Source organism: Pelophylax lessonae (assembly GCF_965119305.1).
Source record: "Pelophylax lessonae genome assembly, chromosome: 1".
NCBI lineage: Eukaryota > Metazoa > Chordata > Amphibia > Anura > Ranidae > Pelophylax > Pelophylax lessonae.
In genome coordinates, this window is record NC_138768.1 from 446,082,634 (window position 1) to 446,098,906 (window position 16,273).

General features: G+C 42.7%; 1 protein-coding gene across 1 annotated transcript in view; it reads left to right on the forward strand.

Moving 5' to 3' along the window:
• Positions 1 to 14,073: 14,073 nt before the first annotated feature.
• SLC49A3 (solute carrier family 49 member 3) overlaps positions 14,074 to 16,273 on the forward strand; it is a 60,980-nt gene continuing 58,780 nt past the window's right edge. The window contains exon 1 of the mRNA XM_082243123.1: positions 14,074 to 14,432. Coding sequence (XP_082099249.1) covers positions 14,253 to 14,432 — 180 coding nt within the window. The 5' untranslated portion in view covers positions 14,074 to 14,252. The remainder of the gene's footprint in view (positions 14,433 to 16,273) is intronic.

Genomic DNA, 16,273 nt, shown 5'->3' on the forward strand with positions numbered 1-16,273 from the left:
AAGGATCTGACACAATGCAATTTTAACTCTTTATCTCCAGGGAAGATTGAAGAGCAAATTTAAATTTCTTTTTGGTTGTTTGCCCTAGTGTAAAGCGCATTGACGTGCTAACCTACATGTATTTATTGAAGCAAGAGGAGCAGGCTGGAGTGAATGGGTTCTTAGTGTAATGGTTTGGGGAAAGAAACGTTAAAGTAGAAATAAACTTTACTAATAAAAAAGCATTCATTTCCAGCACACTCCAGTTGTTCTGGTAGAACTGGCATCGGTAGATTGACTTCTGTACAACCACCCTGCCCATACAATCCATGTGTGGCTGACTTTTGAAAAATATTCTTTACCAGGTTTTAACAGCTCAACCATACCATTCGCAGCTAAAAGGGTAATCACAAGAAATGAAACAACTTTTGTCATGTTTCATTCCTATTACCATTACTGATACATTCATCATGAATGATGCATGTCAAAGATGACTAGCCAGTGATCCAAAAGGCAATGCTGAAGTATTTCTTATGAAATGTGGATATTGTCATCCAACTGCTGTATTTACACTGCCCTCTAGTGAGTATTTACTTTTTAGCATGTGTTTCTTTCCATACCTCAATACACTTTCATAACATTCATAAAAGAAGCCATACTGTTTAAATCGAATTAAAAGCAAATAGTACTAAACTTGAATACATAAATAGGCTGAATACACAATAACTATTTTGATGTAATGACTACATAATTGTCTGATGATTAATTCTGAATCAATCTCAGACTGCAGTTGTGTTGCAATGAGTACAGGCAAAATTTGTGCCGCACGAACATATGTGAATGCACTCACTGTATACATAGTGGTGCAGTCATTCTCTCCAGAGGTTGTTAGGGGTTTCTTGGGCTGTGGCTGATTGACTTCCCTTCTGATGGTGCCTGCATAGTTTCAGGTCCAACACCACTTGGGAGAGCCACCAATATGACATCAATGAACTTTACTCTTGAATAGGCATAGAGACTCACAGCAGAATTTGTTCTATGCATTAACCACTTAAGCCCTGGAGGATTTGGCTGCTCAAAGACCAGGCCCTATTTTGCGATCCAGCACTGCTTCACTGTAACAGACAATTGCGCGGTCGTGCGACACTGTACCCAAACGAAATTGGCGTCCTTTTTTTCCCACAAGCAGAGCTTTCTTTTGATGGTATTTGATCACCTGTGCGATTTTTACTTTTTGCCCTATAAACAAAAAAAGAGCGACAATTTTGAAAAAATAACAATATTTTTCACATTTTTTTTATGTGAAACTCTCCAAAAAAAATGTAAAAATCAAAATGTTTTAACATTTTAGGCCAATTTGTTTTCTGCTACATATTTTTGTAAAAAAAATCGCATTAAGCGTATTTTGATTGGTTTGCGCAAAGGTTATTGCGTTTACTAACTACGGGAAAGATTTATGTCATTTTTATTGTTTTTTTTTAACTAGTAATGGCGGCGATCTGCGATTTTTTTTGCGGCGGACAGATCGGACCCCTGACTGACATTTTTGAGACTTTTGGGGGGACCAGTGACATTACTACAGTAATCAGTGCTATAAATATGCACTGTTACTGTAAAAATGACACTGGCAGGGAAGGGGTTAACTTTATTGGGGATCAAGGGGTTAAGTGTGTCCCTAGGGGTGTGATTCTAACTGTCAGGGGGCGTGGCTTGTTAGATCATCACAGAGACATAGGATCCTACATGGCAGGATCGCATAGCCTCAGTGATGATCTAAGGGAGAATGACAGAGGACTGTGTTTACATCAGCCGTCTGTCTTTCTCCCTCTCCTGAGGGAGATCGCGAGTGGCCGGCAGACATCGGAGCCGCCAGTCACACGCGTGGGGATGTCAGTGAACGAGTGGAGGCAGGAGCGCGCCGCCGGCGGCGCGCACTCGCCCCCTACAGACTCGTGGGCAAGTGACGTACCCATACGTCACTTTGCCCAGGAGAGGCTGACTGCCACAGTATATAGTTGTGCGGCAGTCGGCAAGTGGTTAAATTATAACCTTTTTTATAAAAAAAATGCAATGTCTTACCTAAAAATAAGCTTTTGATTAAAAAATAAAAAGGTGTTCCAGTAGCGTAAATTACTTCATAAAAGGGGCCTAATTGGGCTGGGACTATAGTAGTCATGGGAAATAGTAAGTTTTAATGTTAGGCTTTAGTGTTAAATTGATATTAAAGAGAAACTAAACCCACAACAGTAAAATCAGTCTGTATATGCCGTAAAACATGCTTATTATACTCACTGTGGATCCTAAGAGGATAATCCTCCGCATTGTGTAAAAAGGCTGTTTGATCCTGTCTTCTCTGATCCTCCCCTTCTTCCATTGACTCCAAATATAAATCCTGACATTTACAAGAGTCAGGGGACAGGCTGCACATGCTCAGTTTGGTGTGTATTGCTAGAGAGTTTTTTTTTTTCTTGGGAGAGTGCACAGGGCCAATCAGCACTGTCCAGACAGAGGGACAGGGGTCCTGCAGCCTCAGAGAACAGTCAGTGCAGAATGAAAACTCCTCCTACAAGCTTTAACCAGACGTTGATAGAAGTCACAAGACCGCTATATACTGCGGATGAGAAAAGGTAATTAGCAATTTATATTTACCAAAATAATTGCATTTCCATGTTCTGTGTACTGTGTGAGACCAGATATAGTGAATGCAGGGTCCTGGGTTTAGTAAAACTAAACTTTTTTTTTTTTTTTTTTTTTTTAAAGAGGAGGTTCAGACTTGCCTATTAGAAATTATTGAAAATGTTGCTTTTTTCATTTTCCAGATGGTTCCCAGGTCTCTTTCCCCTCCAACCTGTTTGCAGATGTCTGCTTTGGCTGGCTGGGTGCTAATGAGACACTCTGTCCGTATCCTCAGCTAAACTGTGTGTATCCACAGACACACACAGTGCCTAACAAGCCATGCCCCTGCTCCTTCCTCATCCCAGCAAATTGATTGACAGCTGCAGCCCTTTATTATTCCCCCTAACCTCAGCAAGGCTCTACAGCTCTAAAGCTGGCAGTGGAAAGGAAGTACAATGCAACTCTTTAGAGACAGGGGGGCATATAAATGTCCTAGGGAGTTTTATTACTTTATTGTTATGAATCTACAGGTGAAAAGGCAGGGATAAAAGCAAATGCTTACTATTTAGTATGCTACTTTTAACTGGACCTTTTAACGCTATGTTCCCACATTTGCGTGGGCACAGCAGCACATTGAAATGAATGGGCTGCAGTGCCCACTTTTCCGCAAAAAAAAGTGCAGGGAAATTGCATGTTTTTTTTTTGCCCACATGATTTCTATTTGGAATAAACAGAAGTGACCAGCGCTATGGAGTGTATATCAACCGTACCTAAGTTATAAGGTGTGAGCTGCAAACAACCAAATCCAATAAAGGGTTAAAGAATGAAAAGGTGCAAGTAAGGTTGAAAACGGCGCTACCTTTTAAAAGTGATAAAGTGCACTTAAATAAATAAATAAGTGATGTTTTCACTGCGAGGAATAAATTAAATTATAAGGTGCACGAGTGATATAAGTCTAAATGGAGACCGGTTATTTTATTCTTATAATTGATTGTACAATATTAAAGTGCCAAGTGCTTGTGCAATAAATAATCCAGGAAAAATTAAAGAGACAGTGAATTTTATTCGAAATAAAGGTTATACAGTGTGGATAAAATCAATGGTGCTTTGTATTGATTTTTACAAATAGTGAATAAATTAATTTAAGGGAAAGAATTCCCTTGAATAAATGTGAGTAATAGTGAAAAAAGATCCAAGTGGAAAGTTGATCTAATTGAGAAAAAACTTTCAATAGCAGTGACAAAAGATCCGGGTTGCAACCACCAGCGTAGCCACTAGGTGTCGCACCCTGTATACAACCTGCTGTGTTTTTCCGTAGAGATAGGGATGATAATGCCCAGGGGTTCCTTCGGTGGAAAAAGTTGTTTGTAGGTAACGATCCCTCAAATATAAAGAAAAGATGGAAACCCCATGGTGCGGTGTCTTGTACAACAGAGAAAAAAGTGTAGTAACTTACAGTTAAGCTGTAGGCTGTCCGCGATCAGATTTTCGTTAGCCGGGAAGCTTCCGCGTTCCACGGCCCTGGCTCCAAATGCCGGAAGTGACGTAATGACGTAGAAGACTCCACCCTACGTGTTTTGTCAGAGGCCGCTCCAGCAGCAACTTTCCACTTGGATCTTTTTTCACTATTACTCACATTTATTCAAGGGAATTCTTTCCCTTAAATTAATTTATTCACTATTTGTAAAAATCAATTTCAAATAAAATTCACTGTTTCTTTAATTTCTCCTGGATTATTTATTGCACAAGCACTTGGCACTTTAATATTGTACAATCAATTATAAGAATAAAATAACCGGTCTCCATTTAGACTTATATCACTCATTCACCTTATAATTTAATTTATTCCTCACAGTGAAAACATCACTTATTTATTTATTTAAGTGCACTCTATCACTTTTAAAAGGTAGCGCTGTTTTCAACCTTTCTTGCACCTTTTCATTTGTGATTTCTATTTGGTTCCCGCACCCGCAAACGCGCTGCATTTTTAAATGTGTGGGGGTGCCATTCAGAATGAATGACAACCCCGCGCGTCTCCTAAGAGCAGGGCGTTTTCACTGCCGGTGGTTGCGGATGCAGAAATCGATGTGATACCCGCAGCCACACGCATATGTGTAAACCTAGCATTACATTTTTTAATTATACAAGTTCTGCCTAAGCAAAAGGTACCACATAATGCCAGACATCATTTTCATTGCCCAAAAAAAATTCTTCCGTAAAGGAAAGTTGTCAGGTTGTTCTTCAAGGATGAGTCTAATGTTTAAGATCTCAGTAAACACTCATAAAACTCACCAAATTATAGTTAGCACATCAAACAATACATAAATATTGCTTAACCAAATGCAAAGCTTGTGCTGACTTGTTAGAATTTTTAGCTGATGTAAACAAGTAGATTATTGCAACGAAGTTACGCAAGTCAGCCCATGAAGAAGAAGGTCATCCTACATTTCAATGTATGTCCAAACCCCTGAGTGCCAGCCACCTGGTAAAATACTTACCACATTTCCTGCTGCTGAGATCTTCACTGTGCAGCTCTGCCGCACAGCCTTTGCAGCACAGACTCCCCATGGTGTTTGGCTTCTACTGCTTATGCATGTTTCTCAGAGTTGTATAAAGTACTCGAAACCCATACTTGAGTAAAAGTACAAGTGCTCGATCAAAACGTGACTTGAGTAGAAGTACTAAAGTAGTCAACATTTTTTGTACTTAAGTATTGCAAGTAGTTTTTTTTTTAAATTTTGCTACTCAAGTACTGAAAGTAAAAGTACCAGTAGTTATGAAAAAAAATTGCTACTCAAGTACTGAAAGTAAAAGTACAAGTACTGTGTTATGTAGTTATTCAAGAAAGAAGTCAAAAGTTTGAACATCATATTGTTTTTACTTATTTCAAATGCAGCTTTTATTTATACATACAGTAGCATTTATTTTCGTATGCGCTGATAATACACATGTTTTGAACTTCATGAAACCTGCCATCTACTGTTCTGGCAGTGGTAATTTTTATAATTGTAATGAGTAACTATGCAGCACAAAAAAAATATATCGGAGTAGAAGTATTGAAATCATTGAAAAAATGTAGTGAAGTAAAAGTGGAAGTAGGAGAAAAAAATTCTACTCCAGGAAAGTACAGATACCGCCTTTCGGTACTTAAGTACAGTAGTGAAGTAGTTCTACTTAGTTACTATACATCTCTGATGTTTCTCAGCACATTCGAACCATGGCGGGTGAGGGCCAATCTGAGTGTGGACCAGGCAAAGGAATAAATTGCCCATGTAGTGCACATGCTAGGAGCTAGAGCTGGCTGTGAGCCTTTGCTGCAAAAGGTGTACGAGGCCAGGTTCAACAGTGGAGATTGCAGTAGCAGGTAATTAAAGAATAAACCCAACATTTCATATTCCTGATATGTGCCTGCTGTTCCATGTACTTGTATGAAAAAGTATCCTGTTCTCTTTGTATTGCTTCCTTTGTGTGAAATCCCTGGTGCTCCTGCTAGTCCCTCTGTTTCTTATTTAAAACTGACCATACTAAGCAGAACACCCATGGTCAGTTCTCTAGCTGTGCTGGGAACTCAGATTGCTCTGCCCCAATGATCAGACATCTGCTTGTCCCCCCCTCCCTGCTCTCTGCACAGCCATTCACTGAGAAGTTCAGTGTACTGCTGTTTTTTCTCCCCCAGCTCTCTGATGTCAGCTGCATAAGGCGCTTAGAGAGTATGTGATCACTTATAAAAAAGGGGAAAAAAAAGATACTTATAATGTTTTTTATATGTATACACAAATGTTTTGCCTTTCATTTCTATTTTAAATGTAATAGGTTGCTTTACAAGGCGAGGGTTTATATATACCAATCTTTTTCAACTAGGGTGCCTTGAGGCTTCTTCAGGGGTGCCTTGGCAAAATGTCTAAAAATTGATCAAAAATTGTATGCAAGCCGTCAGGTGGATGAAGCTTGCCTTTTAATTACACAAATCTACAGGTTCTCATTATGCACCATTACGACTATGTAGACACTGGCGTCCTTACAACCAATGACATGATTAGTTGATGAGAAGGATGTCGATTGCTTCCACAGCATCCTTTTTTGATCCTCCTGTGCCCCTCTCTCTCAGCACTGGGGTCACAGTAGTTGACTGAAGCTGGGTTTACACTGGTGCGAACACAGACATCGCATGTGATTCACACTGCATTGCTGTGCAGATCACATGTGATGTCTGTGCGATGCAAATTCAGCCATACAGTTTATATGGCTGAATTCGCATCACATTCGTATCAAAATGGTACAGGACCTTTTTTTGGTCCGCACTGGAATTAGATTGCATGGGTGTTCACACCCATGCAATCTAATTCCTGTACCATTTCATAGTTTGCACTGTGATCTGCGAACCGATCTGGGGGTGTCATTAACTTTACATTGACACATGCAGCGGTTCATAGATGTCAGTGTGAACCGTCTGCAATTCAGGTGCAGTGCGGGAACAGGATTTGCAGGGTTTCCCGCATTGCACCAGTGTGAACCCAGCTTGATGGAGAGAAATTGAGGGAGAAGAGAAACATTGGAATATAATTAAGTACTAGTGTGCAAAAGTGTATTTGCTTTGGAAGAGAAAATCACCTTTAACGTTGGGTGTCCTACATGTATTGACGTTGCTGCATTATGTAAAACTATTAGAATAGCTTTTTACATTTTAGAATGGGGTGCCTCTAGACTGTCCATAATTTTAAACAGTGCCCTGACTGAAAAAAGGTTGAGAAACACTGACATATACTTAAGTGCCGGTTCACATTTGTGCGATCACAGAGATTGCATGTAATTCGTAGCGCACTGCTACTAAAATTACATGCGATCTCTGTGCGGTGCAAATTCAGCCATACAGTTTGTATGGCTGAATTCGCACCGCAATCGCACTAAACACGCACATGACCCTTTTTTTGGTCCACAGCAGAATTGGATCACATGGTGGTTCACACTAGTGCGATCCGATTCTGTGCGAACTTTCAGATCGCACTGCGATATGCGATCTGATCTGGGGGTTTTGTTAACCTTTAATTGACACCCCCAGCGTATTGCATATGGCAGTGTGCACTGCCAGGGTTGTGGATGCGATGCGTGAACATGCTGTATATTCGCAGCATTCCCGCATCGCAGAAATGTGAACCGGGACTTAAGGTATTTACATGGATGGCTACCACTCCAAGCGGTGCAGAGAATTGTAAAAGTAAATGCGGCATTGTCCTTAAAGTGTAAATGAAAAGAGAGATGGATTTGGTATTCTTGCTTTTGATTTATGAAGTAGTGCCCAGGAATTTTAGAAGTTTATTGTCAATTTGATTAAAAATGTATCCACCACCAATAAATTGTCCACCACTAATCTTCCATGTTTTTAAAATTCCTTTAACTTGTATTATGAAGGTATTACAGTGTATGCATATCCAATTTTTTAGTTTTAGACAGAGTATGGAAGGGTTAAAACTCTTGAATTGGTAAAATATACCTTCCCTTTCTGTCCCCGGGACGCAATAGGAAATTAGAGGATAATTTTCAAAAGTGAAGGAAATTCTCCTCTTAATCAGTTCTCCTATGTACAGGTGTCTACTTTGTAAATTTTGCTCTCGCTTCTTGTTCTGTGGACAACTCTAAAACTTTTGATTTGGGCAAAGACCCTCTTTTCTGCCCTTTTGCTATAATTGGGGGCTTTTTAATCAGTCGTCCTAGGTACAGGGAGGGCCGCTGATAGGGGGGGGGACCACCAGTCCTCCTGTAGGGGGCCCAGGCACACAGGGGGGCCCCAACAGCTTTCAGTGCAGTCGGGCAAAAGGGCAATTACAGAAGGATGCCTTGTGCGGCTCTCTACATTGATAATCAGGGCACTGATCATCATTGTTCTGATTATCAGTGCAGACCTAACAGTGCCCATCAGTGCTGCCTATCAGTGCCACCTATCAGTGCCCATGAGTGCTGCCTATCAGTGCCACCTATCAATGCTGCCTATTAGTGCCCATTAGTGCTGCCTATCCATGCCGCATATCTGTGCCCCCTCATCAGTGCCCCCTCATCAGTGCCGCCTCATCTTTTGTCATGCTAACCCGGTCATATGTCCCGCTGATGCTATCCTCTGCCCCATTGACTACATTTGTAGCACTTGGAAGAATCATGTCTCAGGATCTAATGAGGAAGCCACAGCTGTTCACTGTGAACAGTTGCAGCTTCCTCACCAGACCCTAAGACAAGAATGGTATACTGCGGCTGGGGTGGGACCAATTTAGATGGGGGGGGGGGGGGGGGCGATTTTAGTCTTTCCTACGGCAGCACAAAACTAAAATACAGCACTGCGCCCAGCGTCTCACTTTTAAGACTGGGAAAGAGATTAAGGACACAGATTCCTCAATCCTTTCCCTGCAGCCTTAGCTGCAGAGTGAATAAACAGGAAGGACCTTGTACAGAGGATCCCTGTTCATTCACAAACTAAAGCATGGTAAACACAGGGAGAGTCACAGGGGGATTGGTTCCAGTAATTGCACCCACTCCTGATGCTCTGGGACCTCCCTGTTGAACTTATACAGGAGGCCAAGTGCTACCCCCTTATCAGCGGACCTGACTTGGGGGGAGCACCGGTGAGGGACCCGAGAAGAGGAGGATTGGGGCTGCTCTGTGCAAAATCATTACACAGAAGCTTTGACTTAAATTTGTTGGTGACAAAAACTGTAGCTGCTGACTTTTAATTAACAGCCACTCACCTGTTCCACGATCCAGCGCTGTGCTCTGTGACTGGTCGCGTGTCCCAGAAAACTTTGGGGGGGGGGAGGCCTAATACGATCGGAGCAGAAGTGGAAGCGGGTACCTGTCAGGCACCTGCTCCCCCTTTCTCCTCAAAAGTTCCATTTCATAAATGGGAGCCAGGGAGGAGGCCCTAAACTAGAACTTCTCCTTTTGGGTGGAGCTCCGCTTTAAGACGCTTCTATCAGTCACTGATAGAAGTCATAAGTATACTGCTGATGAGAAAAGGTATTTAGCAGTTTATGTTTACTAAAGTAATTGCATTTCCATGTTCTGTGTACTGTGGGCAGGGCCGCTGATCAGGCAGTACAGCCAGCCCTTTTGTACTTGGCCCGGGCCCCATCAGTTCAAAAGGGGGGCCCGAGCACCTGTTGAGCAGGGGGTCCAGCTGTATTGTGTAATTGCAGACACCGATCCTCTTCTGCCTCTCCCTGCTGCACTGCCAGATTCTCTACTTCCCCCCCCCCCCCTCGGGCTGCACTGCAGGCGGATTGGTTCTAGCACATTCACCCCTTGAGTGCCACTTTCCCCTGCTGCGCTGTCAGCTTCTCTAATTTCCCCCTCTGGCTGCACTGTAGGCGGATTGGTTCTAGCACATGCACCCCTTGAGTGCCACTTTCCCCTGCAGCGCTGCCAGCTGCCCTGCCATCCTCTCCTGCTGGCAGCTGCTGCAGGCACTTGCCGACCAGCCGCTGTAGTTTTACGGCAGCAGGTCGGCTCTGTCCCATGAAATGACGTACCTGTACGTCGCTTCGCCACAAGAGCAGCTAATCAGCAGGTCCGGTGGCCACGATTGCTGCCGGACACCCGTGATTGCTCCCCGTGGATACAGAACGGCGGTCTGCCGTTGTAAACAAGGCACACTGCTGTTCTGTCAGTTATGAACACAGAAATCCTGTGTTCATGCAACAAGCCCATCCCCCCACAGTTAGAAAGCACCCCAAGGGACGCATTTAACCCTTTGACCGCCCCTGGTGTTAACCTCTTCCCTGCCAGTGTCATTGGTACAGTAATAGTGCATATTTTTTTATGATTACTGTAGTAATGTCACTGGTCCCCCCAAAAGTGTAAAAAATGTCAGTTAGGTGTTGAATCGGTCCGCCGCAATGTAGCAGTCCTGCTAAAAATCGCTAATCGTTGCCATTACTAGTAAAAACAAATTCATAAAAATGACATAAATCTTTCTCCTAGTTTGTAGACGCGATAGCTTTTGCGCAAACCAATCAATATACACCTATTGGGATTTTTTTAACCAAAAATATGTAGCAAAATACAAATTGGGCTAAAATGATGAACAAATTTGATTTTTATTTATTTTTTATTGGGAATGTGAGATAGCAGAAAGTAAAAAGTATTTTTATTTTTTTGTTTATAGCGCAAAAAATTAAAATCGCACCGGTGATCAAATACCACCACAAGAAAGCTCTATTTGTGGGGAAAAAAAAGAACATCAGTTTTATTTGGGTAAAGCGTGGCACGACAGCGCAATTGTCAGTTAATGTAAAGCAGTGCTGAATCGCAAAAAATGGCCAAATACTGTAGCTGCTGACTTTTAATATATAGACACTTACCTGTCTAGGGAGCCCGCGATGTCAGCACCCCTGCCGATTTTCAGATCGACTGCTGGGTGCGGCTCACCCCTGAAAGGTGCCAAATAAGTGGAAGTTCCACTTTTGGGTGGAACTCTGCTTTAACCTCCCTGGCGGTATTCCCGAGTGTGGCTCAGGGTTAATTTTCAGTACCAAAAGCGGTAACCCCCCGAGCCACACTCGGGATTACCCCAGAATGTTACTCACCTTCCCTGCGATCCCCCAGTGTCCTCCCCGGCGTCCTCGCACTCTTTCCACGCTCTGTGCAGTGTTCACGGCCGATTGCCGTCACTTGCCTTCCGGTTCCCTTCCCTTCGAGCGTTGCGACGCAGTGGGGTGGAACCGGCAGCAAATTCAAAAGTGTAAATACACCACAGGATTGCACCTGGTGACTTTTCCAGTGCCCTGCCTGTGCTTTTCCCTTTCTTTGTGCCTGGAAAATTGAGAATGACCATGGTGTCCAAAAGCGCTTTTAGACAAACTGGAAAACAGCGACAAAGAAACTGAGTTACTTGAAGAACGGAGCGATAGCGATTCGTGGGAAAATTCGTCATCAGGTACGGAAAGTGACGACAGCGACGATTCTGATGTCTTTTTCTGGCACATAGCTTGTGGAATTTGGGAAGTATATCAAATGATTCTTCAGAATTTCCAACGGAGCTATGTGCCAGAAAGAGACATCAGAATCGTCGCTGTTGTCACATTCCGTACCTGATGACGAATTTTCCCACAAATTGCTATCGCTCAGTTCTTCAAGTAACTCAGTTTCGCTGTTGCTGTTTTCCAGTTCGTATAAAAACGCTCTTGCGCAAAAAGAACGCTTTTTGGACGCCATGGTCATTCTCCATTTTCCAGGTACAAAGAACTGGAAAAGCACAAGCAGGGCACTGGAAAAGTCACCAGGTGCAATCCTGTGGTGAAATGGCATGATACAGTGTAATCCGTTAGGATCACAGCTTTGTATCATGTAATTTTGTGTATTTACATTTTTTAAATTGCCGGCGGTTCCACCCCCCTGTGTCGCAACGCTCGCAGGGAAGGGAACCGGAAGACAGGTGGTGGCATCGGCAGAGGACACAGCGGGAGGACGGCGGGGAATTGCAGGGGAAGGTGAGTTTTAAAATGTAAAGCAACATATTTCCATGCAAAAGAATGTACCGCTTTTAGCACAGTAATCCGGACATAATCAGACCGCCAGGGAGGTTAAGGGAGTAAAACCCTTCGGAGCTGAAGTGGTTAATATCTTACAATATTGCTGAATTTTTGTTTCATTTGGTTTTTTGATGAGATCGCATTGTTATGAATCTCCCAAAAAAAAATTGGTGGAATTGTAATCCATGTCCTCCATTTTAAAATCTTTATTAACCACTTGCCGACCGCTCACATGGAGCGTACTGCGGCAAAGTGGCTCGTTATCGTCCAGCGATGTAGGTCTACGTCGCTGGACTCCTCCCCTTGTGGGCGGCGCGCGCGTGCCGCCGGAGGCTCGCTCCCGCTGTATTCAGACACAGCGGGAGTCGGGCCAGGGGAGGAGCGGCGGTGATCGTGTGAGGAAATCCGCCCGCTTGTGTAAACAAAGCGGGCGGATCTCCTATGTGACAGGCAGGGTCAGATTGCAGGATTCAGCGTAGCTGAACCTGCGATCTGTCCCTGTGTCACACAGTCCCCTCCCCCCACACACGTCAGTAAGCACCAGGCATACATTAACCCCTTGATCACCAATAAAAGTTAACCCCTTTCCTGCCAGTGTCATTTTTATAGTAACAGTGCATATTTATAGCACTGATTACTGTAGTAATGTCACTGGTACCCCCAAAAGTGTCAAAAATGTCAGTTAAGGGTCCGATCTGTCCGCCGCAATGTCGCAGTCCCGCAAAAAAAATTGCAGATCGCCGCCATTACTAGTTAAAAAAAAAACAATAAAAATGACATAAATTTCCCGTAGTTAGTAGCTGCGATTACTTTTGCGCAAACCAATCAAAATACGCTTATTGCGATTTTTTTTACCAAAAATATGTAGCAGAAAACAAATTGGCCTAAAATGTTAAAACATTTTGATTTTTAAATTTTTTTGGGGGGAATTTCACATAAAAAAATTTGAAAAATATTGTTATTTTTTCAAAATTGTCGCTCTTTTTTTGTTTATAGCGCAAAAAGTAAAAATCGCACAGGTGATCAAATACCACCAAAAGAAATCTCTATTTGTGGGGAAAAAAGGACATACATTTAATTTGGGTACAGCTTTGCACGATTGCGCAATTGTCCGTTAAAGTAACGCAGTGCCGAATCGCAAAATATGGCCTGGTCAGGAATGGGGTAAAATCTTCCGGTCTTAAAGCGGTTAAAAATACGCTCATTGAGAATTTTTTTGTCAAAGACATGTAGCTAAATACATTTTGGCCTAAATATATGACAAAAATTGAATATATTGGATATTTTTTAACTGTCAAATTAGAAAAATATTGTTATTTTTTCAAAATTGTCGCTTTTTTTTATTAATATCGCAAAAAATGAAAAGCGCAGAGGTGATCAAATACCACCAAAAGAAAGCTCAGTTTGTAGGAAAAAAAGGACGTAAAGTTCGTTTGGGTACGGCGTTGCATGACCGCGCAATTGTCAGTTAAAGTCGCACAGTGCCGAATCGCAAAAAGTGGCCTGGACGTAAAGCAGGAAAATCCTCCGGTCCTAAAGTGGTTCAATACATAATTATTAAAAAAAAAAAAAAAAAAAAAAAAAAAAAGCACAAAAATGTATATCAAAAAATCCCAACGGTTTGGGGACGTATGACTGCGCTGCTTTGTGATATTGTCAATAAACACGAATGCCGTCATAAATCCAAAAACCATTAGGATTTCTATTTCTTTTTTTTTTTAAATACGTTTATAATTATGCCTGTTTTGCAGATTGAAAAAAAAAAGAAAAAAAAAAAATGAAAGTAGTTTTAACCCTGCTGTGCTGAAGTTGTAGAGTAAAGTGGGATTGCTTGGAGTTGTGTCCTGTAATAAGATTAGAGCTGTATGGTGTATGCAGTTCTTTGTACTTTCGATTCTGTACAAGCAAACAGAGAGTGTGGGCTGTCCTTGGTGTGCTGTCATGGGACTCCCAGTGTACAGAGAACTCACAGCATTCATCAGCTTCCTCTTCCTCCCGGCTACAGACACTCAACACAGGACAACACTCAGCACCCTGTGTGCCTCTGTGTGTGTGCCTGTCCTATGACTGACCATTCATTGTTATCTGCTTACAGGAAGCCAGGAGCACCACAAGGAGGACAGGAGAAGCATCCCACCAGACATGGCTGAGAGCAGTGAGGAGCCAGGACAGTCTGACAATATTTGTGGGGCACAGAATGGAGAGCTGGACCCACAGGCTGATAGGTGCCAGGCTCTCAGGAAGCTCATCCACTATAAACTCTACAAGAGGCGCTGGTATTTCCTAGCAGTGGTGTGCCTGCTCAATGCTTCCAATGCCATGGTATGTAATATGTATGGCTGGGTCCGGGGAGGGTCAAGGGATGGTGACATGGCAAACAGGTTGGAGCAGACTGTCAGCTACCACTAAAACATGTGTCTTTGTGAAAGAATATCCCCTCCCCCCTCTCCAGAAGTATTTTCATTTATTTATAATGAATAAATAAAATAATTACAGCAATCATATACTTAATACATAAGGCACCTTCCACACTTCTGCGACTTGGGACTGCAAAGTCACATGACAAGGCTTACCCCACGATTTCCAATGAGTACCGTTTATATCTGTGCGACTTCAAAGTAGTCCCTGAACTACTTTGGTCCGACTTTGATGCGACTCGAGGTCCATAGACCTCAAGCTTACCCAGGCATCGCTTCAAGTCGCGCGACATTCAGGTCGTACAAGTGTAAAAGGGGCCAATGTTATTTAAAATAGAAATATTTGTTATAATTGTTTATTCTAATGATATTATTCATTTTTAGCCCCGGTTCACAATAGGGCGACCTGTGAGGCGACCTGGTCGCCTCACAGGTCGCCACAGGTCGCCTCCCATAGGGAAGCTGCAGACCCGTTCTAATAGGAGCGACACAAGTCGCTCCGACCTAGAAAAAGGGTCCGGAGCTTCTTTGGGGCGACCAGGAGGCGACCGCCATAGACTTCAATGTTATGAAGTCCGTGGCGGCCGCTCCGAGGTCGCGGCGCGCTGCTCGCACCGCGATCTCGGAGGTCGCCCCTGAAAGTAGAGTCGCTCCTATGTGAACCGGCGCTAATAGATGTAAATATTTGTATTATTTTAAATTTCATTATTATATTTACATTTATTATAATAATACAAATAATGATAATATTAATTATTATATTACTAAGAAAGACTATTTAATGTTTAAAGCGGTAGTATACTCATTAGTTCTATAGCTGAAAATCCAATCAATGCCAGTAACATGTAATATTCAATCAAATATCATGTAAACAATCTATTATAAGTTTTACTTACAATTCTAATTTCTTTCGTTCTGGTCGTTATTTTGTCATGTTGTGCGCCGCCATCCTTGCTGTGGTTTCCGTCTGCTGAGCAGTGCAGTATTTCCGCCCACAGTATGTCTAGTGTTCTGAAATCCCGCGCATGCGCAGTAGACGCCGAAACCAAGCCTCGTTTTGGGTTCATTAACCATTTGGACAACCAATAGGAGGCTGTCCACTATCGCCCTTCTGCACAATTGGTCACCTCCCTCAGAGTCTCGCGTGAGCACGGGGCTGACGTCCAGCAGAGGAAATGACGCAGCCCCGGCATAGACCCTGCATTATTCCGGCAGCATCATTAGCTTGCCCGAAAATCAGGGTACACAGAGCATGCGCGGGTGACGTCATTGACCGGAACAAACTAAATAGAAAGAGAACGGCTGAAGTGACAGGCAGGAGAAAAGGTTAGTCATGTAATACTGACACATATGATTTATATTTTTAAAAGTAGCGAAAATGAGTATACTACCGCTTTAACTACTTCCATACAGGGCACTTTCACCCCCTTCCATCCCAGGCCAATTTTCAGCTTTCAGCTCTGTCGCACTTTGAATGACAGATAAAGCTTTCTTTTGGTTATATTTAACCACTTCTGGACCAGAAGATTTTCCCGCTTAAAGAGGTTGTAAACCTGAAAAAAAATGTTTTATTCTTTTTGCAACCTGTAAGAGAAACACATAATGAGCTAGTATGCACAGCATACTAGCTCATTATGAAATACTTACCTGAGAACGAGCCCCCGCCGTGTCATCCACTTACCTGTATGACGGGCGACATGTCCAGTTGCCCGTCTTCTGGGATCGCGTCATCCGGCCATCTGATTG